Source organism: Dendrobates tinctorius, unplaced genomic scaffold, assembly GCF_039654945.1.
Source record: "Dendrobates tinctorius isolate UK_male_01 unplaced genomic scaffold, ASM3965494v1 ptg000184l, whole genome shotgun sequence".
Classification (NCBI taxonomy): domain Eukaryota; kingdom Metazoa; phylum Chordata; class Amphibia; order Anura; family Dendrobatidae; genus Dendrobates; species Dendrobates tinctorius.
The window spans coordinates 5087773-5113628 of NW_027361851.1; the positions used below are offsets into that span (position 1 = coordinate 5087773).

Sequence of the window (25856 nt, forward strand, 5' to 3'; positions counted from 1 at the left end):
TTTGGTTTCATCTGACCAGAGCACCTTCTTCCACATGTTTGGTGTGTCTCCCAGGTGGCTTTTTGCAAACTTTAAACAACACTTTTTATGGATGTCTTTGAGAAATGGCTTTCTTCTTGCCACTCTTCCATAAAGGCCAGATTTGTGCAGTGTACCACTGATTGTTGTCCTATGGACAGACTGTCCCACCTCAGCTGTAGATCTCTGCAGTTCATCCAGAGTGATCATGGGCCTCTTAGCTGCATCTCTGATCAGTCTTATCCTTGTTTGAGATGAAAGTTTAGAGGGACAGCTGGGTCTTGGTAGATTTGCAGTGGTATGATACTCCTTCCATTTCAATGTGATCGGTTGCACACTGCTCCTTGGGATGTTTGAAGTTTTGAAAATCATTTTGTATCCAAATCCGGCTTTAAACTTCTCCACAACAGTATCATGGACCTGCCTGTTGTGTTCCTTGGTCTTCATGATGCTCTCTGTGCATCAAACAGAACTCTTAGACTATCACAGAGCAGGTGCATTTATACGGAGACTTGATTACACACAGATGGATTATAATTATCATCATTAGTCATTTATGACTATTGGATCATTCAGAGATCCACAATGAACTTCTGGAGTGAGTTTGCTGCACTGAAAGTAAAGGGGCTTCAATATTGCACGCCCCATTTATAAGTTTTTGAAATTCCACAAAGATTTAAAATAACCAATAAATTTCGTTCAACTTCACAATTGTGTCCCACTTGTTGTTGATTCTTCGCCAAAAATTTACATTTGGTATCTTTGTTTGGAGCTTGATATGTGGGAAAAGGCTGAAAAGTTCCAGGGGGCCAAATACTTACGCAAGGCATTGTATACATTGTTATAAGATCGCCCCTCAGTTGTCTTTTTCTAGACTAAATAATCCTAATTTTGCTAATCTCTATGGGTATTGTAGTTCCCCCATCGCCTTTATTAATTTTGTCACCCTCCTTTGTACTCGCTCTACAGTAGTTCCCTTAAATCCTTCCTGAGCACCGGTGCCCAAAACGCTATACAATACACCATGTGCAGTCTAACCAGTGATTTGTACAGAGGCAGTATAATGCTCTCATCATGTGTATCCAGACCTCTTTTTATGCACCCCATGATCCTGTTTGCCTTGGCAGCCGCTGACTGGCACTGGCTACTCCAGGTAAATTTATCATTTACTAGGATCCCCAAGTACTTTTCTATGTCAGATTTACCCAGTGGATTGGAGAATATACCTGTAACGTCCGTCTGCGGTTCTGGGCTGCAGCCAGACAACACCCCGAGAAACACTGATACCCTTTACCCCTATACAGGGATCTGGATTTACAGCAGAGCCCAGGAGGCGCTGTCTGAATATGAACAGTGACCAGAGCAGGACGGTCGTCAGAGAGGAATAAAAACGGGACCAAAAGCGTAGTCGGGAATCAGAGTCTTAACCAAGCGGACAGCAGAAGTACAAGAAACGGCAGACAATAGCAGAGTCAAATTCAGGCCAAGGTCAGAGTCAAAAACCAGGAGGGCAGCAGAGGTACAGAATCGTTAGGCAGTAGAAGAGTCAGAATATCCAGGCCAAAGTCAAAAACCGGGAGAATAGCAGAAGTACAAAATCGTCAGGCAATAGAGGGGTCAGGAATCCAGGCCAAGGTCAGCGTCAGTAATCAGGAGAAATGCAAGGTACAAAAACGGCAGGCAACAGAGTAGTCAGAAGTTCAGGCTGAGGTCGGAGTTAACGATAGGCAATCACAAGTAACACGTAGGGGAACCAAGAATATATCCGGCGGCTTGCAAGCCCAGTCCCAAGGTATTTGAGGGATCAGGTCGTCCCTCACAGGCTCCTGGGCTGGTGATGTCATCAGGACCGCCCCCAGGACCAGACCTGACGATGATGCACCAGCCCCATCATGACTGACAGAGGAGCGGAGTCTGCGTCCAGTAGACGCCTGCGCAGAAGCCCTTTCATTGTTGCCGCCCTCACTCGGGCGCGAGCCACGGCGCCTCCTAGTGGTTGAGGGCGGAACAGCAGGCCCCGAGATCGACGATGACATGTCAGTCCGGCGTCTCCTGGTGGCCGAGGCCTGGACAGCAGGCTCCGAGCCCGAGGGCGGCGTGACAGTCCGTCGCCTCCTAGTGGCTGTGGGCGGAACAGCGGGCCCCGAGTCTGACGGCGACGTGACAATACCATTTATAACCACCCTCTGCTTTCTGTCACTAAGCCAGTTATTTACCCATTTACACACATTTTCCCCCAGGCTCAGTATTCTCATTTTGTGTACCAACCTCTTGTGTGGCATGGTATCAACCACTTTGGAAAAATCAAGGTATACCACGTCCAATGACTCACCTTGGTCCAGTCTATAGCTTACCTCTTCATAAAAACTGATTAGATTGGTTTGACAGGAGCTATTCCTTATAAACCCATGCTGATATGGAGTTAAACAGTTATTCTCATTGAGATAATCCAGAATAACATCCCTCAGAAACCCTTCAAATATTTTACCAACAATAGAGGTTAGACTTTACTGGCCTATAATTTTCAGGTTCACTTTTAGAGCCTTTTTTGAAAATTGGTACCACATTTGCTATGCGTCAATTCGGTGGAACAGACCCCGTCTCTATAGAGTCCCTAAATATAAGAAATAATGGCTTGTCTATTATATTAGTTCTTAGTACTCGTGGGTGTATGCCATCCGGACCCGGAGATTTATCTATTTTAAGCTTATTTAGCCAGTTTTGCACCTCTTCTTGGGTTAGATTGGTGACCCTTAATATAGGGTTTTCTCAGTCTCTCGGCATTTCACCTAGCATTTTGTTTTTCACCGTGAATACTGTGGAGAAGGTGTTTAATATATTAGCTTTTTCCTCGTCATCTGCAACCATTCTTTCCTCACAATTTTTTAAGGAATCTACACTTTCACTTATGATTCTTTTACTATTGAAATAGTTGAAGAACAGTTTGGGATTAGTTTTACTCTCTTTAGCAATGTGCTTCTCTGTTTCCTTTTTGGTAGCTTTAATTAGTTTTTTAGATAAAGTATGTCTCCCTATAGTTTTTTAGAGCTTCAACAGTGCCATCCTGCTTTAGTAGTTTTAAATGCTTTCTTTTTACTGTTAATTAACCCTTTTACTTCTTTGTTTAGCCACATTGGGTTTTTCCTATTTATTTTCCTTTTGTTCCCACAAGGTGTAAACCGCTTACCTTGCCTATTTAGGATGTTCTTAAGCATTTCTCATTTATTATCTGTATACTTATTTCTGTGGACATTGTCCCAGTCAACCAGATTAAGGGCATCTCTAAGCTGGTCAAACTTTGCCTTCCTAAAGTTCAGTGTTTTTGTGACTCCCTACATGTCCTCCTAGCGAAAGACAAGTGAAACTGTAAAATATTGTGGTCGCTATTTCCTAGATGCCCGACGACCTGCAGATTTGTTATTCTGTCTGGTCTATTAGATAGTATTAGGTCTAAAAGTGCTGCTCCTCTGGTTTGATTCTGCACCAATTGTGGAAGATAATTTTTCTTGGTTATTAGCAGAACCTGTTGCTTTTGAATTTCGCAGGTCTCTGTTTCCCAGTTAATATCCGGGTAGTTAAAGTCCCCCATAACAAGGACCTCATTATGGGTTGCAGCTTCATCTATCTGCCTTAGTAGTAGACTTTCAATGATTTCTGTTATATTTTGGGGATTTGTAACAGACCCCCAATGAGAATTTTGTTACTATTTTTCCCTCCATGTATTTCAACCCTTATGGACTCAACATTCTCATTCCCTTCGTTAACCCCTTCACAACCCATGACTCCTACGTAGGCATCATGAAAAGTCGTGCCCAAACGAACCATGACGCCCCCGTAGGCGTCATGCTATAAATGGCGTTCCTGCGGGTCGGGTGACCGGGGTCACTGAAATATCACCCGACCCGCAGATACAGGACAGCATTGAGTTAAGCCCAGGGGGGGTGGCTTCGCCCCCACGTGGTTAGGATCGCTCTGATTGGCTGTTAAAAGTGAAATAGCCAATCAGATCGAAAGTAATATTTCATCAATGAAAATTGATGAAATATTACAATCCAGCCATGGCCGATGCTGCACTAGCATCGGACATGGCTGGAGACACTAATTTAACCCCCCCACACCGGCTGGCGGGGGCAATCGGCCCCCGTCACGGACTGACGGCAGCGATGGGCAGCTGCCGTCACGATCTGCTCCCCCTCCCCTTTCCTCCTGTCCCCGCCGCTGTCCGATCCCCCCCTCACCCTCCCCAGTACCTCCTATGTCCCGTTCTGCCTCCCGGTGTCCCGCCGTCCCTCCTGCATTGACGCCGCCATCTTGGAAAATGGCGGGCGCATGCGCAGTGCGCCCGCCGGCATTTCCCGTATGCAGATTCAATTTTTTTATTTTGATCACTGTGATAAACTCTCACAGTGATCAAAATAAAAAAAAGTAAATCACCGCCCCCCCTATCACCCCCATAGGCAGGCACATTTAATAAAATAAAGAAAATATTTTTATTTTTCAATTAGGGCTAGGGTTAGGGCTAGGGTTAGGGTTGGAATTAGGGTTGGTATTAGGGTTAGGGTTGGTATTAGGGTTAGGGTTGGAATTAGGGTTGGAATTAAGGTTAAGGTGGAATTAGGTTTGGTATTAGGGTTAGGGTTGGAATTAGGGTTAGGAATAGGTTTAGGGGCGGGTTGGGATTAGGGAAAGGCTTGTGGTTAGGGTTAGCGGTGTATTGGGTTTAGGGTTGTGGTTAGGGTTATGATTAGGGTTGGGATTAGGGTTAGGGGTGTGTTGGGGTTAGGATTGGAGCTAGAATTGAGGGGTTTCCACTGTTTAGGCACATCAGGGGGTCTCCAAACGCGACATGGAGCCACCATTTATTCCAGCCAATTTTGCGTTCAAAAAGTCAAACAGTGCTCCCTCCATTCCGAGCCCCAACGTGTGCCCAAACAGTGGTTTACCCCCACTCAGCGGACTCAGGAAAAATTGCACAACAACTTTGGGGGTCTAAATTTTCCTGTTACCCTTGGGAAATAAAAAATAGGGGGCTAAAAATATTTTTGTGGAAAAAAAATTTTTTATTTTCACGCCTGGGCATTATAAAATTCTGTGAAGCACTTTGGGGTTCAAAGTGCTCACCACACATCTACATAAGTTCCTTGGGCGGTCTAGTTTCCAAAATGGGGTTACTTGTGGGGGGTTTCCACTGTTTAGGCACATCAGGGGCTCTGGACCCACAGACCATTCCATCAAGTCGGCATTTCAAAACGTCACTACTTCCCTTCCGAGCCCCGACGTGTGCCCAAACAGTGGTTTACCCCCACATATGGGGTACCATCGTACTCGAGACAAACTGGACAACAACTTTTGGGGTCCAGTTTATCCTGTTACCCTTGTGAAAATAAAAAATTGTGGGCTAAAAATATTTTTTTGAGGAAAAAAATGATTTTTAATTTTCATGGCTCTGCGTTATAAACTGCTGTGAAACACTTGGGGGTTCAAAATGCTCACCACACATCTAGATAAGTTCCTTGGGGGGGTGTAGTTTCCAGAATGGGATCACTTGTGGGGGGTTTCTACTGTTTAGGTACATCAGGGGCTCTGCAAACGTAACATGACGCCCGCAGAACATTCCATCAAGTCAGCATTTCAAAACCTCACTACTTCCCTTCCAAGCCCCGACGTGTGCCCAAACAGTGGTTCCCCCCACATATGGGGTACCAGTGTACTCAGGAAAAAATGGACAACAACTTTTGGGGTCCAATTTCTCCTGTTACCATTGTGAAAATTAGTGGGCTAAATAATTTTTTGAGGGAAAAAAAATATTTTTATTTTCACGACTCTGCGTTGTAAACTTCTGTGAAGCACCTGGAGGTTCAAAGTGCTCACTATGCATCTAGATAAGTTCCTTTGGGGGTCTAGTTTCCAAAATTGGGTCATTTGTGGGGGAGCTCCAAAGCTTAGGCACACAGGGGCTCTCCAAACACGACATGGTGTCCGCTAACGATTGGAGCTAATTTTCCGTTCAAAAAGTCAAATGGCGCTCCTTCCCTTCTGAGCCCTGCTGTGCGCCCAAACAGTGGTTCCCCCCCACATATGGGGTACCAGCGTACTCCGGACAAACTGGACAACAACTTTTGTGGTCCAATTTATCCTGTTTCCCTTGGGAAAATAAAAATTAGCCTGCTAAAATATAATTTTTGAGGAAAAAAAATGATTTTTTTATTTTCTCTGCTTTGTGTTATAATCTTCTGTGAAGCACTTGGGGGTTCAAAGTGGTCACCACACATCTAGATAAGTTCCTTCGGGGGTCTAGTTTCCAAAATGGGGTCACTTGTGGAGGAGCTCCAATGTTTAGGCACACAGGGACTCTCCAAACGCGACATGGCAACTGCTAATTATTCCAGCATATTTTCCATTCAAAAAGTCATATGGTGCTCCTTCCACTCTGTGCCCTGCCGTGCGCCCAAACAGTGGTTTATGACCACATATGAGGTATCGATGTACTCAGGAGAAATTGCCCAACAAATTTTATTTTCCATTTTACCCTGTGGCCCACGTGAAAATGAAGAATACTGAGACTAAAAGAAAATTTTTGTGAAAAAAAGGACTTTTTTTTTTATTACGGATCAATTTGTGAAGCACCTGGGGGTTCAAAGTGTTCACTATGCATCTAGATAAGTTCCTTGGAGGGTCTAGTTTCCAAAATGGGGTCACTTGTGGGGGAGCTCCAATGTTTAGGCACACAGGGACTCTCCAAACGCGACATGGCAACCACTAAATATTCCAGCATATTTTCCATTCAAAAAGTCAAATGGTGCTCCTTCCATTCTGAGCTCTGCCGTGCACCCAAACAGTGGTTTATGACCACATATGAGGTATCGGTGTACTCAGGAGAAATTGCCCAACAAATTTTAGGATCCATTTTATCCTGTTACCCATGTGAAAATGAAAAAATTGATGCTAAAAGAAAATTTTTGTTGGAAAAATTAAAATGTCCATTTTTTTCTTTCCATGTTGCTTTAGTTCCTGTGAAACACCTGAAGGGTTAATAATCTTCTTGAATGTAGTTTTGAGTAGCTTGAGGGGTGTAGTTTTTAGAATGGTGTCACTTTTGGGTATTTTCTGCCATATAGACCCCTCAAAGTGACTTCAAATGTGAGGTGGTCCCTAAAAAAAATGGTTTTGTAAATTTTGTTGTAAAAATGAGAAATCGCTGGTCAACTTTTAACCCTTATAACGTCCTAACAAAAAAAATTTTGTTTCCAACATTGTGCTGATGCAAAGTAGACATGTGGGAAATGTTATTTAGTAACTATTTTGTGTCACATAACTCTCTGGTTTAACAGAACAAAAATTCAAAATTTGAAAATTGCGAAATTTTCAAAATTTTCGCCAAATTATCATTTTCTTCACAAATAAACGCAAAAATTATTGACCTAAATTTACCACTATCATGAAGCCCAACATGTCACGAAATAACAATCTCAGAATCGCTAGGATGCGTTGACGCGTTCTAGAGTTATTACCTCATAAAGAGACACTGGTCAGAAATGCAAAAATGCCAGGTCATTAAGGTCAACATAGGCTGGGTCATGAAGGGGTTAATATCCGCTCTTAATGTGGACTTTAGACAAGACTTTACATAAAGAGAAACCCCTCCTCCTCTACGACTTTTGCAATCCTTTCTAAACAGTCTGTTACCCTGTAAAGCCCCCTTTACACATAGCGATATCGCTAGCAATATCGCTGTAACGTCACTGGTTTTTGTGACATTATAGCGATATTGCTAGTGATATCGCTATGTCTGATACTTACCTCCGACCGCTCCCCCGCTGTTTATCGCTGATTGCGAGAGAAGGTCCTGGATCATTTCTCGTTGGGCGCTTCCTGTTGCGCCGACGAGCGACGCGTGGACGCGAGTGGGAGGACGTCAGGATCGCCGCGTCTGACAGGTAAGTAGCGACCCCCGACCCCTGCTATGTCGCTTGTGAGATCTGCCTGTGTGGCAGCTCACTAGCGACCACTTAGCGATGCACCAGCGATCCATATCGTTGTCGGGATCACTGGTGCATCGCTAAGTGTAACGGTACCCTAAGTTAACTGCCCAGTCATAGCTTTCATCTAACCATGTCACTTTTATTCCCACTATGTCATAGTTACCTGTAGATATTTCTGCTTCTAGGTCTTCCATCTTGTTTGTCAGACTTCTGGCTTTTGTGAGCATGCAGTTTAGAGGATTTTGTTTTGTTCCAATCCACCCCCTGTGGATTGTTTTTAGAAATTTTCTTACCTCCATTCTGAGTATGTTGCATCGGGTCTTCTTTGCCGCACCTCATATACTTAATCAGTAAATTTTCTGGCTTCATGTGCGAGTCTAATGTTTTTCTTCCCATCCCCTCTTGTTTTAGTTTAACGCCCTCCTTATGAGTGTAGCGAGTCTTCTGGCGAATGTGTGTTTCCCAGGTTTGTTGAGGTGTAGTCCATCTCTCGCCAAGATTCTGTTGTACAGGTAATTCACACCGTGGTCCATGAATCCGAATCCTTGTTGACTGCACCATCGTATTAGTCAGATGTTCATATCAAGGATACTGTTCCAATCCCTGGTGCCATGTCTGTCTACTGGAAAGATAGAAGAAAAAACTACCTGCGCATCCAGTTCCTTTACTTTCTTCCCCAGCTCTTCAAAGTCCTTGCAGATAATGGTGCCAACATGTGTCAGAGGTCCGAGGTCACAGTACCGTGAGAATAACTGATCAGAGCTGAAGGGGTTAAACAGGCGGATTGTCAGAACAAAGTCAGGCAGCAGATCAAACATAAAGAACTTAAGGCACAGGAGAGCAGAAAGCACAAACCTCAGAAGATGAATGTACGTGTGGCAATGTTCTGGGAAACTCAGCTCTGTTAAAAAGCATGGCCATTAAGTGGAATAAAGAACACATGAGACAGCCGATGCCCCGCAGTCACAGATTGGCTAGTTGAGCTGTCAAAGAACACACCAACAGCTCAGCACGCCCCTGAATCAGACTGGATAGACATGCTGTCAATCACAGTACTGACAGCTTCAGCACATCCCTGTACCAGATTGGATGGCTGAGCTGTCAGTAACTGCATCCCAGGCACCCTGAGGGGTAAAACTGTGACAGTACCCTCTCTTCTAGGGGGGGGGGCACTGCACCCCCAGGCTTCCCAGGAAATTTTAGATGGAAGGCCCTGACTAACCAACTGGCCTTTATATCTCGAGCAGGGACCCAGGATCTCTCCTCTGGTCCACATCCCCTCCAGTGGATGAGGTACTAAAGGTAATTATGAACGTTCCAAAAATCCACAATCCTCTGAACCTCATATTCCAGGCCACAGTCTACTGAAATTGGAGGAGGTAGGGGAAGAGGGAGACAATGCAGAAGGGACATACTCCTTTAATAGGGATTTATGGAATATGTTAGGGATGCAAAGGGATGGAGGAAGTTTTAACCTAAATGCCACAGGATTGACCACCTCTAGGAGCTCATATGAACTAATAAACTTTGGACCCAAAGTTTAATGTTCCTAGATGACAACCAAACCTTATCCCCAATCTTAAAAGCAGGACCAACTGACCATCTTCTATTGGCCTTTCATTTTTGGTGAATCTGGGCAGTCCCAATATTCTTTTGAACCTCCGATGTCCCCAAGTCTCTGCATGGTGACCTCTACCCCCGGGCATTCAGAACTAATCCTAGAAAATTCACCAAAATGGGGATGAAAACCATAATTACAGAAGGAAGGTGAGGTTTCGGTAGATTGATTTAAAAATGAAGACCAGTTCTCCTGTCGCGCTGCCACAAAGCATCTTAAAATTTGTTCCAAAGATTGATTTGTCCTCTCAGTCTGACCATTGGTTTGAGGATAAGTGGATGAAAATGACAAGGCAATCCCTAGTTTATTGCAAAAAGCTCTCCAAAATTTAGAGACATATTGTACTCCTCTATCAGACACAATGTTCAGAGGGAGCCTATGTAATCTTACGATATGAGGATAAACTGGAGAGTATCTCTGTATTAGATAATCCTGACAAAGGAACAAAATGCGCTTGTTTTCTGAATTGATCAACTACCACTCAAATAGCAGTTTTTCCATCAGTTTTCCAAATCAGTAATGAAATCCATGGACAGATAAGTCCATGGTCTTTCTGGAATAGGCAATGGAGCCAATTCCCCAGCCGGCCGGCAATGACTGAATTTGGCGCGTGTGCAGACTTCACAAGCAGATACAAAATCCTTAATATCCTTATGCATGGATGGCCGCCAAAAAAGTCTAGTGATGGCTATCCTTGTGGAAGTAACCCCACCTCCACAATGAACGGTTCTTGGAGATCAGGTTGAATCTTTTAATCTTTCAAAAGTCCTGATAGCACCCGGCGACCAAACCTTGAGATTCGCTCCCTTACGTATAAGGTCAGTAAGTGATTTAGCAATCTGTGAAAACTCCTTGATAAATTTTCTATAAACATTGGCAAATCCCTCTAAACTCTGCAAAGCCTTAAGATCACGAAGTTGAACCCAATTAATTATGGCCTGCACCTTGTCTGCTGACAAAATAAACCCCAAAAAAGAGATCTCTTGAACAGAAAATTCTCTAATTTAGCATGCAGAGAGTTCTCCCTCAGTCTCTGTAACACCACACGGACATGTTCCTGGTGAGTGTCCAAGTGCGGCGAGAAAATTAGAATGTCATCGAGGTATATTACAACAAATCTTCCAATGCAATCAGAGAAAATATCATTCATGAAATTTTGAAACAGAGCAGGTGCATTAGATAATCCAAAAGGCATGACAAGGTTTTCAAACAGACCCTCAGATGTTAAAACCGCTGTTTTCCACTCATCACCTTTCCGGATGCATATCAAATTGTAAGCCCCTCTATGGTCAAGTTGAGAAAATACCCTGGCCCCCAGAAGCTGATTATGTCGGTCGGGGATGAGTGGAAGTGGGTAGGTATTTTTAACCATGATCTTGTTTAGTTCTCGGAAATCAAGGCAAGGACAGAGACCCCCTCCCCATCTTTCTTTAAAAAAAAAAAAAAATCCAGCAGCTACAGGGGAGGAGAAAGGACGGATGTGACCCTTCTATAAACTTTCATTAACATATTCTTTTATGGCGACCCATACATGCCCCGGCAAATTGTAAAGGCGAGATTTTGGCAATTTTGCATTAGGAATAAGGTCAATAGCAAAATCATAGGGCCGATGAGAGGTAGTATCTCCACCTCTTTTTTTGAGAACACATGTCCAAAGTCCTTCAGGTATCCCGGAAGACCCTCCAGACTAGCGGAACATATTTGTACAATTTTTAAACATTGGAACAGTTGGCACCATTTCACAGTCTCCTTCAGACACCAATCAATAACTGGATTGTGAATCTGCAACCATGGAAACCGCAGTACCAATCCAGCAGATAAATTATCCAACACAGAACAGGAGATGGATTCAGAGTGGAGAGCTCCCACTTAGAGAGTGAAATCCACTGTTGCGCTCTTGACCAAATTGTGAGATAACGGTGTCTTGTCAAAGGCGATTATTTGATTGGGTCTTTCTAAACTAACTGTCCCTAACGCTAACTTCAGAACCAGTCCCGAATCAATAATGTTAGCAGCAGACCCACAGTCAATAAATGTCAATGTTGATAACACCTAGTACGCAGGAAATCATTGTATTTACCAGTACTTTATCAGAGGAAGAAAAAGGTACCTGAGAGTCTGGGTAACCTCCGTGGTCGTCACCCAGACTCAGACATTCTCCCCATGGTTTGATGGCTTGGGGATGAGTTGGGCAATTCTTAAGAAAATGTCCAGAGAGACTATAGTATAGAAAGAGTTCGAGATCTTGTCTCCCTCTTCTCTCCTTAACACAAAGACTGGCAACTCTAACCTTGGGTAAATGGACCTGTTCCGAGGTAGTATAACATGCGGCCTGCTGTTCAGCATGTCTCACGGATTCTGCGGTCCATTCTTATGGCCCGAGTCATGGCCTCCATCAGAGAATAAGGGGCATCATGGAGGACCAGAGCATCTTTGAGTGTCATCTGAGAGCAGCATCATTCCATAGAACTTTGGCAGACCACTGCAGGAGCTCAGTACAGTAGTCCTTAGCTGTGCAACCCCCCTGGGCCTGGTTCATGATCATAGCTTTGCGTGACCTCGATTCTGTCAGGTTCGTCATGTATCAGACCTAAACTGTCAAAAAAAGGCATCAACGGGAAACTGTTCAGGGTCTTGTGGGGACTAAGAAAATGCTCAGGTCTGAGGACCCCCTTGCAGTAGGGACATGCTTTTTCCCACCCGCTGGAACTCCTCCCCTGACGACCGGGGATGCAGGGTAAAAAATAACTTGCATCTTTCCCCGAATACCCTACTCTGGTCTTTCTCCCCAAAAAAATTATCAGGGAGGGATATGACAGATTCAGGAGAGACCAACTGTACATGAGAGGGTACTGACGTCACGGTCACTGCCGGCAGTGGAGGAGTTATAGGAGGTCTTCATCAAGTTTTTTTATCTGACCCTGCAACTGATATTGTGATGTTTACAGACTCTGGCAATCCTTCACCAGATCCTGAGTCATCTGCATCAAATATGCCACCTGGTCACAAAGCATGTGAACAGGATCCATACTGGCGAAAAAGAAAAACGTAGCGGCCAGACGCTAGTCACTTCTCACAGCCAAGCCGTGAGTCAGATTGGTCAAAGAGTCCAAAGTCAGAAGCCAGGAGGGTACGTCATAAACAGAAGGTAGAGACAAAAGCATAGTCAGGTAACGTTCCGAGGTCAGAGTACCGTGAGGATAACGGATCAGAGCTGAAGGGGTTAAACAGGCGGATTGTCAGAACAAAGCCCAAAGTCAGGCAACAGATCAAGCATAAAGAACTTAAGGCACAGGAGAGCACAAACCTCACAAGATGAATATACGTCTGGCAGTGGTCTGGGAAACTCAGCTCAGTTAAGAAGCATGGCCATTAATTGGAATAATGAACACATGAGACAGCTGACGCTCCGCAGTCACAGATTGGCTAGCTGAGCTGTCTATAAACACACCGACAGCTCAGCACGCCCCTGAATCAGACTGGATGACCATGATGTCAATCACAGTACTGACAGCTTCAGCACACCCCTGTACCAGATTGGATGGCCGAGCTGTCAGTAACTGCATACCAGACACCCTGAGGTGGAACTGTGACAGTAACCTTGTTGATATTGTGCAACGATTTTGGCTCGCAAGTCATCAGTTTACTTCTACTCTTTCTGTTTTCTGTGCATAGTGTGGCATACACACACAATGCAAAGATTGAGTCAACTTCTTCCTTTTTTATGTTTTCTCATGTGATTTTCATACTACCCACACCTTCTACTTGCCATTGGTGAGCCTCAATGAGCATCACCTGCTTGAAACTATTTTTTTTACCCACAAACAGTTTAAAATAGTGGATTTAATTCTGTGATAAAATAATTGATCATATGATCAATAATGCAATCTTGTTGTCCTGATGGTCTTCATAGAGCCCGCTGGCTGCAAGATGGCCACGGGGTCCTTCAGGGAAGGTGGCGTGTTAGTGCCTGCTCAGAGCAGGACCTGAGATGCCTCCTTCCCTGCCTGTTAGACGCTGATGTGATGCTATACAGTTATGTACCATCCTGGGACAATGTAAAATAAAAAAAAATTAAGTGTAAAAAATATTTCCCCAAATAAAGAACAAAAAAACCCTATTTTTCCAATGAAAACATTTCTTTCTGTAAATAAAAAAATAAACAATAGAACCATACATATTTGTTGTTGTCGCTCCCGTAACTACCCACTCTATAAAACTGTCCCACTGGTTAACTCATACAATGAACACTGTAAAAAAGTAAATAAACACTTTATCATACTGCTGAACAAGAAGTGCAATAAAACAATCAAAATCATGAATGCAAATAATGCTACCTCTGAAAATCTCATCTTGTCCTGCAAAAAACAAGCTGTCACACAGCTCCATCAGCGGAAAAATAAGAAAGTAATGCTCGCAGAATAAAGGGATGCAAAAATTGTTTCTGTAAAATATTTTTTATTCTGTAAAAGCTCCAAAACCTAAAAAAATATAAATTGGGTATTGCTTTAATTGTACTGACCCGAATAATAAAACTACCTTACCAATTTTACCACATGTTGAACAGTATAATAAAACCTCAAAAAGCAATTCCTGAATTCTGGGTTTTTGTTAATTTTGTCTCCCAAAAATCAGAATAGAAAGCAATCAAAAATAGTCATCTGTCCAAAAATGGTACCAATAAAAATATCAGGTCTTCCCGCAAAAAAACAGGTCCTCACATGACTATCAACTGAAATATGGAAAAATTATTGCTGTCTAAATATTGTGATGCAAAAACTAGTTTTCGGAAAAAAAGCATCCTTTAATGTGTGACAGCAGCCAAACATAAGAACCCGATATAAATCTGGTATCTCTGTAATTGCACCGACCCGAAGAATAAAGTTACCTAATCACTTATACTGGATGAGGAAGGGCATTAAAACTAAATAAACCAATTCTTTACCTGCTGTTGATTTTTTTCATTCTTCCTCCCAAACATCGCAGTATAGCTCAGCGCACATTTATCCTGTGCGCTACGTTGAGCGCTTACATTGGAGTTTATGTGCACATCTCCGAAATACGTGATTCAGACAGAACCCCCAGCGGAAGATTCCCTATAACGAGGCAGATGGAGGCACTGTGGACTCCATAGGACCTGTGCTCCGGCGGTATCCGTCTTTTTAGGATTGCATAAAAGGGCCGTCAGCCACAGTTTTGCTCACTTCTGAAAAGGACAATGCTGAATAGAGGCCAGACATAGTCCACAATAATTTTGCTGCCTCATTATAGTGAATGGCTCCATCGGGGTTTCATCTGTCACATCATTCGGAGATTTAGACGTAATTGCTCAGCGTAGAGCGCCAGAGAAATGTGATCATGAATGTTATGTAAAATGTTCCCAATAAAAGCTTCAACTTGATCCATTAAAAAAGGAAGTCCCCATGCAGATCCGTCATCTTCTAACGGAAATATAGTGGGCTTCCACGTTACTGATAGCACAAAGGCTTTGGAAAAGTGAAATGGCTCCTCATACCCCAAATGAAATTCAGCAATTTCTCCGCTCCCAAGTAAAAATGCCCCCCCTTCCTTTCTGAGCTTTAGCCTGCCTAAACCACATTGAGCGCCCATATAAGTGGCATTTCTGTAGTGATGAGAGTGCTCTTAGTTTACAGGTGCATATCTCCAGAAGCATGAGTGTTATGATTGGGTCACCGAGGAGGAGAGCAAGCCCAAGCTAAGCCACAGAAAACCAGAGAGGTTGGTAACTAAGCAGATTGCAGACCCCTGATCCTATCCACACAACTACCAGTAGCCGTGGAGCGTGCCTTCGATGATCCTAGACACCTTGGCACATCCGGAGAGCTAACTAAGCCTAAAGCCAGAAAGGGGAAATCTAAACTGCCCCAGAGCAGACCCCAAAGGAATAGATAGCCCCCAAACATATATTGTTGGTGAGACAAGATGAAAGCACAAATGCAGGCAGGAAAATAGACTGAGCAAATGATGGGGCCCACACTGACTAGACAGGAAAGGAAAGACAGTGTCTGCAATCACGCAGAAAACCCTGCAAAAAGTCCAACACATCTGATGCAAAAAATTCTGAAGTTGCACGACTTCACCCACTATATCAGCACTATGGTATATTCTGAAAGCAGAGCAAAAAGAGGCCAATCTAATAAGGGACAAAAACAAACTGGTACAAGCAGTAACATATGGACGGTGATTCAGCACAGCCCCTGCTGGAGCTGGCTGACCCACACAAAACTGAGATAGACAAAACCAGATCAAATGTAAACAGAATAGCAAATGAACACTTAGCTGAACATGCAGGGACTGAGCTGGAAACAAAGACCTCAGGAGGCAGGAAGAAAATCAGCAGGTATAGAGAGTCGGCTGTCTTAAATCCCAATCTGAAACCCCAGATCTCCAATCGTCGTCATCATTATCAGGTTGCAAGCCTCTGTTAATCAGATCAGCTCCATTTCCTCTAGTAACCACCAGAGGGAGCCCAGAAAGAGAACTTGCAACCCCTCTGTCAATTTGATCAGCTCCGCTACCTTCAGTAATAACCAGAAGGAGGCTAGAAAGCGAATTCACAACACATGAGCTCGTCATAATATACTGGTCACTACAATGTACTGGTCACTACAACAGCAGTTTGCAATTTTCACTCAGCAACATCCACTGCTGCTTGTTTCTGGAAAACGCCCAAGGAGCCAAAATCATCACTACATCTGTAAATAAATTCCCAAAGGGTTATAATTTCCAAAATGGGGTCACTTGAGTGGGGATTCTGCTTTTCTAGCAGTTAGGGACTCTCTATATTGCATCCGCAAACTATTTTAGGAAAATCTGTACACCACGAGGCAAATAGCGCTCTGTCATCCTCAAGTCTCTCCATATGGCTAAGCTGTACTATACATCCATTTATGGAGTATTTCTACATTTAGCAGAAATTACGGTACGCATTTTGGTGCAATTTTTAGCTATTTCCCAGTATGAAAATGTAAACCTTGGGGCTAACACAATCTTGGTGGTAAAAATGAAAATTATTATTTTTTCACTATCCAATGGTATAAAAGTATTTGACACATCTGTGATGTCAGTATAATCACTGCACTCCTAGATGAATTCATTGGGAGGTTTAGTTTGGGGTCACTTATTGGGGGGGGGGGTTGCTGTTCTTGCACCTCAGGGCTTTTGCCAATGTATCATGGCACCCTCAAACTAGTGCATCAAAATCTACACTGTAATATGGCATTTCTTCCCTTCTGAGCTTTGCACTGTTCAAAAGTAGTTTTCAACCACATATGGGGTGTCAATGAACTCAGGAGAAAATTATCCCCAAAATTTGTACAATGTTTCCTGTTACCCTTGTGAAAATACATAATGTTGGAGCTAAAAAAAGATTTTGTGTAGGAAAAATGTGATTTTTTTTTTTCACGGCTTAACGTTATAAACGTCTGTGAAGCACCTGGGGGTTCAAGGTGCTCAATACACATCTATACAAATTCCTAAAGGGGTCTAGTTTCCAAAATGATGTCACTTGTGGGGGATTCCCACAGTTTAGGCACATCAGGGGCTCTCTAAATGCGACATGGCATCCCCTAATTATTCCAGCAAATTTTGCATTCAAAAAGTCAAAATCTTCCCTTCTAGGGCTGGTTTCACATTAGCGGTTTTTTGCGCAGTGCATCGTGCGTGTCCATGCGCATGCGTTTTGCGTCCCAATGTTTAACATGGGGGCGCATGGTATTGCGTTTCCACGCGCATGCATTTTTTCAAGGTGTGCGCCTAGGCGTGCCTAGACGCAACCTGTTTTGGGTTCGCCGAAAGGTGTAAAAAAACGCATGCGCACGCTAGCGCACGGAATGCGCCAAAATAACACATTACAGTCTATGAGATCACAGACATGCACATGTGTAGACCCTGGTTTTAACCCCCATAGAACCAATGCGCCAAAAAACACAAACCACAAACGCATGCAAAAACACATGATGCATTTTTTGCATGCATTTCCACTGCGCATGAGGCGCTGCACAAAAAAACGCTAATGTGAAATTAGCCTTTGCCTTGTCGTGCGCCTAAACAGTTGTTTTCCTCCACATATTGGTTATCGGAGTACTCAGGAGAAAATGGACCATACAATTTGTTGTGCAATTTCTCCTGTTACTCTTGTAAGGCTGCTTTTACACTTTCCATGGTTCTTGCGGGCCGTATTGACGTAATTTTCATGGTATTACGCAGAAACGGTCTGCAAAAATCTCGGATTGCCTTTTTTCTGGTTTGGAATAGCTTTTGAAAAAACAGGAAATTGTCAAGGAACAATAAAGAAAAAGGAAAAAAAAACCTCAAAAAAAGAATCCACCCTTTCTCCAGTGCCATTTTTGTCTGGTCTTCACAGTGTGCAGAGCTCTATGTTCTTTGTTTGTTGCAAACTTTGGATTTCAGTTTTCTGACCATGTTGAGGCGTTTTGAAGATGATGTGATTCTGTGTTGGTTCCTTAACCAGCATTTAGAGCATGAGCAGAGAGCAGCAGCAGCATCTGCACTTGCACCAAGGAGGCTGTGGGTGCACCCAATTCTGTTGCAGCGTTCGTGGAAGGGTCATTTCCATACGCTGTACAGTGACTTGCTTCAGCACCCGGAGAAATTCTTTACATACTGCCGTATGTCCGTGGAAACTTTTGATTTGCTGTTGTCAGAGGTGCGGCCCTGGATTACATTCAAGGATACCAGAATGATTCGCTGCCTATCTCCGGAACAGCGGCTTATTGTGACATTGAGGTAATGACAAGATTATTTTAAATTTCTAATTTAGGCTTTTAATGTTTCATAATAGATGATTAATGTCTACCGCCCTTTTTTTTTTTTTAAATTACAGATTCCTTGCAACAGGCAACTCTTTCTCGGCACTTCATTTTGAGTTCCTGTTAGGGACTACTACAGAGTCCAAGATAGTTGCGCACACCTGTTTGGTATTGTAGGAGTGCCTAAAGGAAATTGTTTTAGCTCCACCAAAACAGGAAACTGGCTAGCTATAGCAGAGGACTTCCAAAAAAACGCACAGTTTCCACACTGTATCGGTGTGCTAGTAAGGGGTTTGGACTATCCCCAAATGTTTTGATCACCTTGAGGGGTGCAGTTTTTAGAATGGTATTTTCTGTCATATAGGCCCGTCAAAGTCACTTCAAATGGGAGGTGGGCCCTAAAAATAGTTTTGCAAATTTTGTTGTAAAAATGAGAAATTGCTGGCCAACTTTTAACCCCTATTACTTTCTTACGAAAACAATTTTCAAACATTGTGCTGATGTAAAGTAAACATGTGGAAAGGTTATTTATTCACTATTTTGTGTGACATGACTCTCTGATTTAAGAGCATAAAAACTGAAAGTTTGAAAATTGCAAAATTTTCTAAATTTTTGCCAAATTTCTGATTTTTTTCACAAACACAAGATATAGCAAAGAAATTTTACCACTATCGTAAACAAGAACAGAGTCTTAGAATTGGTGGGATCCATTGAAGCGTTCTAGAGTTATGACCTCATAAAGTGACAGTGGTCAGAATTGTAAAAATTGGCCCGGTCAGGAAGGTGAAAACGGGCTTCGGGTTGAAGGGGTTAGGTCTAAACTTAAAGGGGTTTTGCCACCATAAAAATACATTTAACCAAGCAGAAAAGGTGGAAATAAATGGTTTTGTAATTTACATTGATTGAAAATTATGCTCCATTCAAAAAATACCAAGCTTTTATCTTCTGAGATATGTTCACTGGTGCCCCCTGGTGTTATTCCATCTGCAAGCTTTCTCCGTCCTCGAAGTGACCAATCAGCTGACAGAGTTTGCGCTGTACCTGTCATAAGATGCCCCCACCCCCAGTGTGCACAACATAGTTTCCCTGTTCTCACCTCATACAGGTCTGACAGTGCAGAACACAGATTTCTGAAAGCAGCAGCAGAAGTGTGTCAGTTATTCCAGTTATCCCCACTCCACCTCCCAAGGGTCGCAGGTCTGACAGCTCAGGGAGCAGATAACTAAGTAACTTGCTTCAGACATTTTCCCCGCTTTTCTGTAAAGCAGAAAGATCCACAAACAAGCAACAACTGAAGTCCTGGCAAAGCACCACAAAGGGAAACACCTCATTTGATGACATCCATGCCTTCCTGCCTTCAGGCAGGTATTGCCTGCAAATGATTCTCTGCAAAGTAAAAATAAATTTAAAGTTAATTTGTGCAATTACTTTTGAGTCCCTGAAATGAGGAGGCTTTGTAGAAAAATGTTAGCAATTCCTAAACGTTTTACATGAAATTTTTGTGCAACCCCTTTAATTAAATCTGAAAGTTTATATTTCAATTGTATCTGTTTCATTTTAAATAAAAAAAATAGTGGTATGCCGAGCCCAAATCATTAAGATCCGATCACTGTCCATATATTTCTGAACTGAAGTGTATATACGGCAGAATCTCGGCATATCCTATGTGATGTATATGGTACAGTTTTGGTGTATCCTATGTGAGCTATTTACATCAGTCACAAAAGGTTAGACATAAAAATCTCTTTGAGGGCTTCTTTAATGGATATTGTGAAGTGCAGTGGTGGTAACTCAGATTTTAGTCTTATGACTGGTGCACAATTTTTTTTGCAGCTAATTAGTTTTAGCGTAAAATATGAAAAATTATACATTGCAGTACACTGATTAACCCCTTCATGACATGCGTCATAAATGTACAGTCATGTTGGGTCTCCACCTTTTGATGTAGGCTCCTGCCCGGAGTCCGCACCTTTTCCTGCACGTCAGCTGATTTCAACAACTGACATGTGCCCCTAACAGCCGAGAGTGGAATTGCGATCCACCCGCTGCTGTTATCCTGTTAAATGCTGCTGTCAATAACTGAGAGCTGCATTTAACATGATCGCATCAGAAGAGTGTCACTTATTCCTCACATCGGCACCCATGTGGACATGACAACCAGGGGTCTGCTTCAGGCATTGCTGGGCGGCGCTCGTAGCAATCCGGTGTAACAAGCAAAAAAGTGAAAACACCAGAATTACGTTATTTTGGTCGTCACAACATTTAATTAAAATGCAATAATGGGCGATCAAAACATTGTATCCACGCCATAATGGTATCACTAAAAACATCAGCTTGGCGCAAAAAATGGAGATGCTACGGGTCTCGGAAAAGTCGCAATTTTTTTAAAACAAATTTTAGGATTTTTTTTTTTATACCACTAAATAAAAAAGAAGCTATACGTGTTTGATATCTATGAACTTGTCATGACCTGGAGAATCATAATGGTCATAATCAGTTTTAGCATTTAATTAATATGTTAAAAAAAAAAAACCAATTGTGGAATTGCACTTTTTTTGCATATTCACCTCACTTTGAATTTTTTTCCCGGTTCCCAGTACAATATATGGTAAAAACAATGGTTTTGTTAAACAGTACAACTCGTACCGCACAAACTGTTAGGAATCTGGTTTCTATGATGCCTATGCAGGAATCCAGATTCTCACATTTATCTCCAGAGGCTAAGTCCTTTTTTCCAGCTTCTGAGCATGCCCACGGGACAAGCTCCCATTGGAGTTCAGGAGTCAGGTGCTCAGGTCCTGCTCCTGATTTCATTGGTTCAGCTCAGGGCTCTGGAGATTTCCGGAATGTCTCGTTCACTATAAAAAGTGCGCATGGCTATTCTGCCATGCGCTAGTATTTTCATACTGCTGCTGTGTGTATCGTGATGGATGCTTGGACTGGTGACTGACTCATTAAGAAACCCCTTCCCTCTGAAAATACGTCTGTGTGAGTGTGTGGTATTTAGTCAGTATCAGCGCTAGCGCCAGCGTGCACAGCTCCACCTGCTACAGCAGCTAAGCGTCCTGCATCACGCTTGCGATATTGCGGTTGCAGTCTTTCCAGGCGTGCGCAGTTGCGACGCCGAGCACACGTTTATTTACGGTAAGTCCGCTCGGTTGTAGTGACGATATAGAACTACTCCGGTTACCGGCTACCGTACGTGTGCCGCTGAAATCCTGTGCTGTTAACAGGCTCAGCGTTACTACTTTTTTATTGTTTACCTGTGCAGCTCTGTGTCCCTTAACAGAGATTGCTTTATTGCACCTGGGTGAGTTAGAACTCTGTGCACATTAACACTTTAGTGCTCTGCCTCTCTCAGCAGCGGTTTTTCCATCCACCGCACGGTGGACCCCGAGTGGCGAAGGCACTTTATTTATTTATTTTTTTTAGTGTCTTCCGCCACTCATAACACAAATAAGCACTCATATGGCCATATTGACAGATAAATGAAAAAGTTATGGCTCTGTGAAGAAGGGGAGGAGCAAAAGACAAACACAAAAATGAAAATGGTCTACGAGGTTAAGGGGTTAAATGTACATAAGAGTCTGTTAAATTTTGTGGAATAGATAATGGGTTGTATAACTTACTTATGTACACCTTTCACTTTTACAGGTTTCAGAAAATCCCCTTATATACCTTTTGGATACGCCCGGCATCCTTTCACCTCAGGTTGAATCGGTTGAGACCGGAATGAAGTTGGCACTATGTGGTAAAAAACTACAGCTATACCTTGCTCTCACTTTCATATACACTCCTCAGCATTGAAATGGCAAGATAGAGATTAATGCAATTATTGAATGATCGCACCACATGCAGAAATGTATGCATTTACACACCTTGGCTGCTAACAGTGAGGTTATTAAATCTTTCGCGCCAGAGCCTGTTTTCATCTTCGTGACCAGCCCATTTTTTTCAATTACAGTTGTGGCCAAAAGTATTGACACCCCTGCAATTCTGTCAGATAATACTCAGTTTCTTCCTGAAAATGATTGCAATCACAAATTCTTTGGTATTATTATTTAATTTGTCTTAAATGAAAAAACACAAAAGCCAATGAAGCAAAAAGCAAAACATTGATCATTTCACACAAAACTCCAAAAATGGGCCAGACAAAAGTATTGGCACCCTCAGCCTAATACTTGGTTGCACAACCTTTAGCAAAAGTAACTGCGACCAACCGCTTCCGGTAACCATCAATGAGTTTCTTGCAATGCTCTGCTGGAATTTTAGACCATTCTTCTTTGGCAAACTGCTCCAGGTCCCTGATATTAGAAGGGTGCCTGTTATGAATGAGTCACCGGAGGAGGAGAAAACAAAAATACAAGCTAAGTCCAGAAAACCGGAGAGGTTGGTAGCTATCGGACTGCAGACCCCTGATCCTATACACCACAACTAACAGTAGCCGTGGGGGGTTCCTGCGGTGCCCTAGACCCCTCGTCACAGCCGGAGAACTACATAAGCCTAAAGAAAGAAAGGGGAAATCTAAACTGCCCCAGAGCAGACCCCAAAGCAATAGACAGCCCCCAACATGTATTGTCGGTGAAAAACAGATGAAAACACAAACACAGACAGAAAGACAGGCTGAGCAAACAATGGGGCCCAACTAACTAGATAGGACAGGACAGAAAAGATGCTTGCTGCAATCCGCAAAAAACCCTACCAAAAATGTCCCAACCGTCTGATAGGGAAAAAGGCCCTGAAGTCGCTAGACTTCAAAATCACTATATCAGCACTCAGGTATATTCTGAAAACAGAGCAAAGAGATCAACTGATCAGAGACAAAAATGGAATTCAGCCAGTCCCAACCAGGACTGGCTGAACACAAACACTAAGCAAACCAGACAAAATCTCATGGAACAACAGCAGGGCAAAAACTTAGCTTTTAGTAGACAGGAACCAAGCTGGATGCAAGAGCTCAGAGCAGAAAGGATCACCAGCAGCCCTGCAGGGCGTCGGCTGCCTTATATCCACTCAGAAATTCCAGATGTCGAATCACACTCCACCTGTTCAGATGACAGGTTCTTCCCATCCCAATCAATTTCACTACCTCTCTTCACCAGCAGAGGGAGTTCATCAGACATCAAAGGTGAAGGGGAGAATGAACTCACAACAGGTGCCTTCTCCAAACTGCTATTTTTAGATCTCTCCACAGGTGTTCTATGGGATTCAGGTCTGGACTCATTGCTGGCCACCTTAGAAGTCTCCAGTGCTTTCTCTCAAACCATTTTCTAGTGCTTTTTGAAGTGTGTTTTGGGTCATTGTCCTGCTGGAAGACCCATGACCTCTGGGTGAGACCCATCTTTCTCACACTGGGCCCTACATTATGCTGCAAAATTTGTTGGTAGTCTTCAGACTTCATATTGCCATGCACACGGTCAAGCAGTCCAGTGCCAGAGGCAGCAAAGCAACCCCAAAACACCAGGGAACCTCCGCCATGTTTGACTGTAGGGACCGTGTTTTTTCTTTGAATGCCTCTTTTTTTCTCCTGTAAACTCTATGTTGATGCCTTTGCCCAAAAAGCTCTACTTTTGTCTCATCTGACCAGAGAACATTCTTCCAAAACGTTTTAGGCTTTTTCAGGTAAGTTTTGGCAAACTCCAGCCTGGCTTTTTTATGTCTCGGGGTAAGAAGTGGGGTCTTCCTGGGTCTCCTACCATACAGTCCCTTTTCATTCAGACGCCGACGGATAGTATGGGTTGACACTGTTGTACCCTCGGACTGCAGGGCAGCTTGAACTTGTTTGGATGTTAGTCGAGGTTCTTTATCCAACATCCGCACAATCTTGTGTTGAAATCTCTTGTCAATTTTTCTTTTCCGTCTACATCTAGGGAGGTTAGCCACAGTGCCATGGTCTTTAAACTTCTTGTTGACACTGCGCACGGTAGACACAGGACCATTCAGGTCTTTGGAGATGGACTTGTATCCTTGAGATTGCTCATGCTTCCTCACAATTTGGTTTCTCAAGTCCTCAGACAGTTCTTTGGTCTTCTTTCTTTTCTCCATGCTCAATGTGGTACACACAAGGACACAGGACAGAGGTTGAGTCAACTTTAATCTGTGTCAACTGGCTGCAAGTGTGATTTAGTTATCGCCAACACCGATTAGGTGCCACAGGTAAGTTACAGGTGCTGTTAATTACACAAATTAGAGAAGCATCACATGATTTTTCGAACAGTGCCAATACATTTGTCCACCCTCTTTTTTTATGTTTGGTGTGGAATTATATCCAATTTGGCTTTAGGACAATTCTTTTTGTGTTTTTTCATTTAAGACAAATTAAATGAAGATAATAATAACAAAGAATTTGTGTTTGCATTAATTTTCAGGAAGAAACTGAGTATTATCTGACAAAATTGCAGGGGTGTCAATACTCTAGGCCACAACTGTATGACCAGTGTTACATTGAGATAATAACTCTGGAATGCTTCAACGTATCTCAGTGATTCTGAGATTGTCTTGAAAAAAACATACTGTATTTCAAGATAGAGGTAAAAAATTTCCGCTATAACTATTATTTCTGAAAATATATGAAATTTGGCAAAAATGTATAAAATTTTGCAATTTTCATACTTTTTAAATTTTTATGCCCTTAAACCAATAGAGTTATGTCACACAAAGTAGTTCATAATTAACATTTCCCACATGTCTACTGTACATCAGCACAATTTTTTGAAACATAATAGTTAGGAGGGGTAAAAGTTGAAAAGCAATCTCTCATTTTGCCATAAAATTTACAAAGCCATTGTTTTCTTTACGACCCTCTTCACATGTGAAGTGACTTTGAGGGGCCTTTATGACAGAAAATACCAAACAGTGGCATCATTCTAAAAACTGCACCCCTCAAGGTGCTCAAAACCACATTCAAGAAGTTTATTAACCCTTCAGATGCTTCGCAGAAATTTTTGTAATGTGGAAAAGGAAAAAATGAAAATTTAACTTTAGCCTGCAAAAATGTTACTTTATCCCCAAATTTTTCATTTTCACAAGAGTAGCAGGATAAAATGCACCATAAAATTTGTTGTGCGATTTCTCCTGAGTACATCAAAACCCATATGTGGTGAAAAACTACTGTTGGTGTGCACAGCTCAGTTCTCAGAAGGGAAGGAGCACAGTTTGAGTTTTGAAGTGGGAAATTGTCTGCAACTGATAGCTGATGCCATGTCGCGTTTGGAGGACCCCTAATGTGCCTAAACAGTGGAAGCCCCCATAAATGGCCCTATTTTGGAAACTAAACTAGATCACATCAGGGAACTTATCTAGATTTGTGGTGAGCACTTTGAACCCTCAGGGGCTTCACAGAATTTTATAATGTTGAGCCGTGAAAATCCCAAAAAATATTTTTCCATAATACATGACGGCACCACGAGAGAGAGGCGATCCACCCTTCAAGGACAGGAAACCTTC

The 25856-nt window shown here is 42.8% G+C and overlaps 1 protein-coding gene across 5 annotated transcripts in view; it reads left to right on the forward strand.

Annotated features, from left to right (window-relative positions):
• Positions 1-25856, forward strand: part of MTG1 (mitochondrial ribosome associated GTPase 1) — a 536307-nt gene that overhangs the window by 295014 nt on the left and 215437 nt on the right. For all 5 annotated transcript variants that reach the window (XM_073552076.1, XM_073552080.1, XM_073552077.1 and 2 more), the window contains one exon: positions 22065-22161. In XM_073552076.1, coding sequence (XP_073408177.1) covers positions 22065-22161 — 97 coding nt within the window. The remainder of the gene's footprint in view (positions 1-22064; positions 22162-25856) is intronic.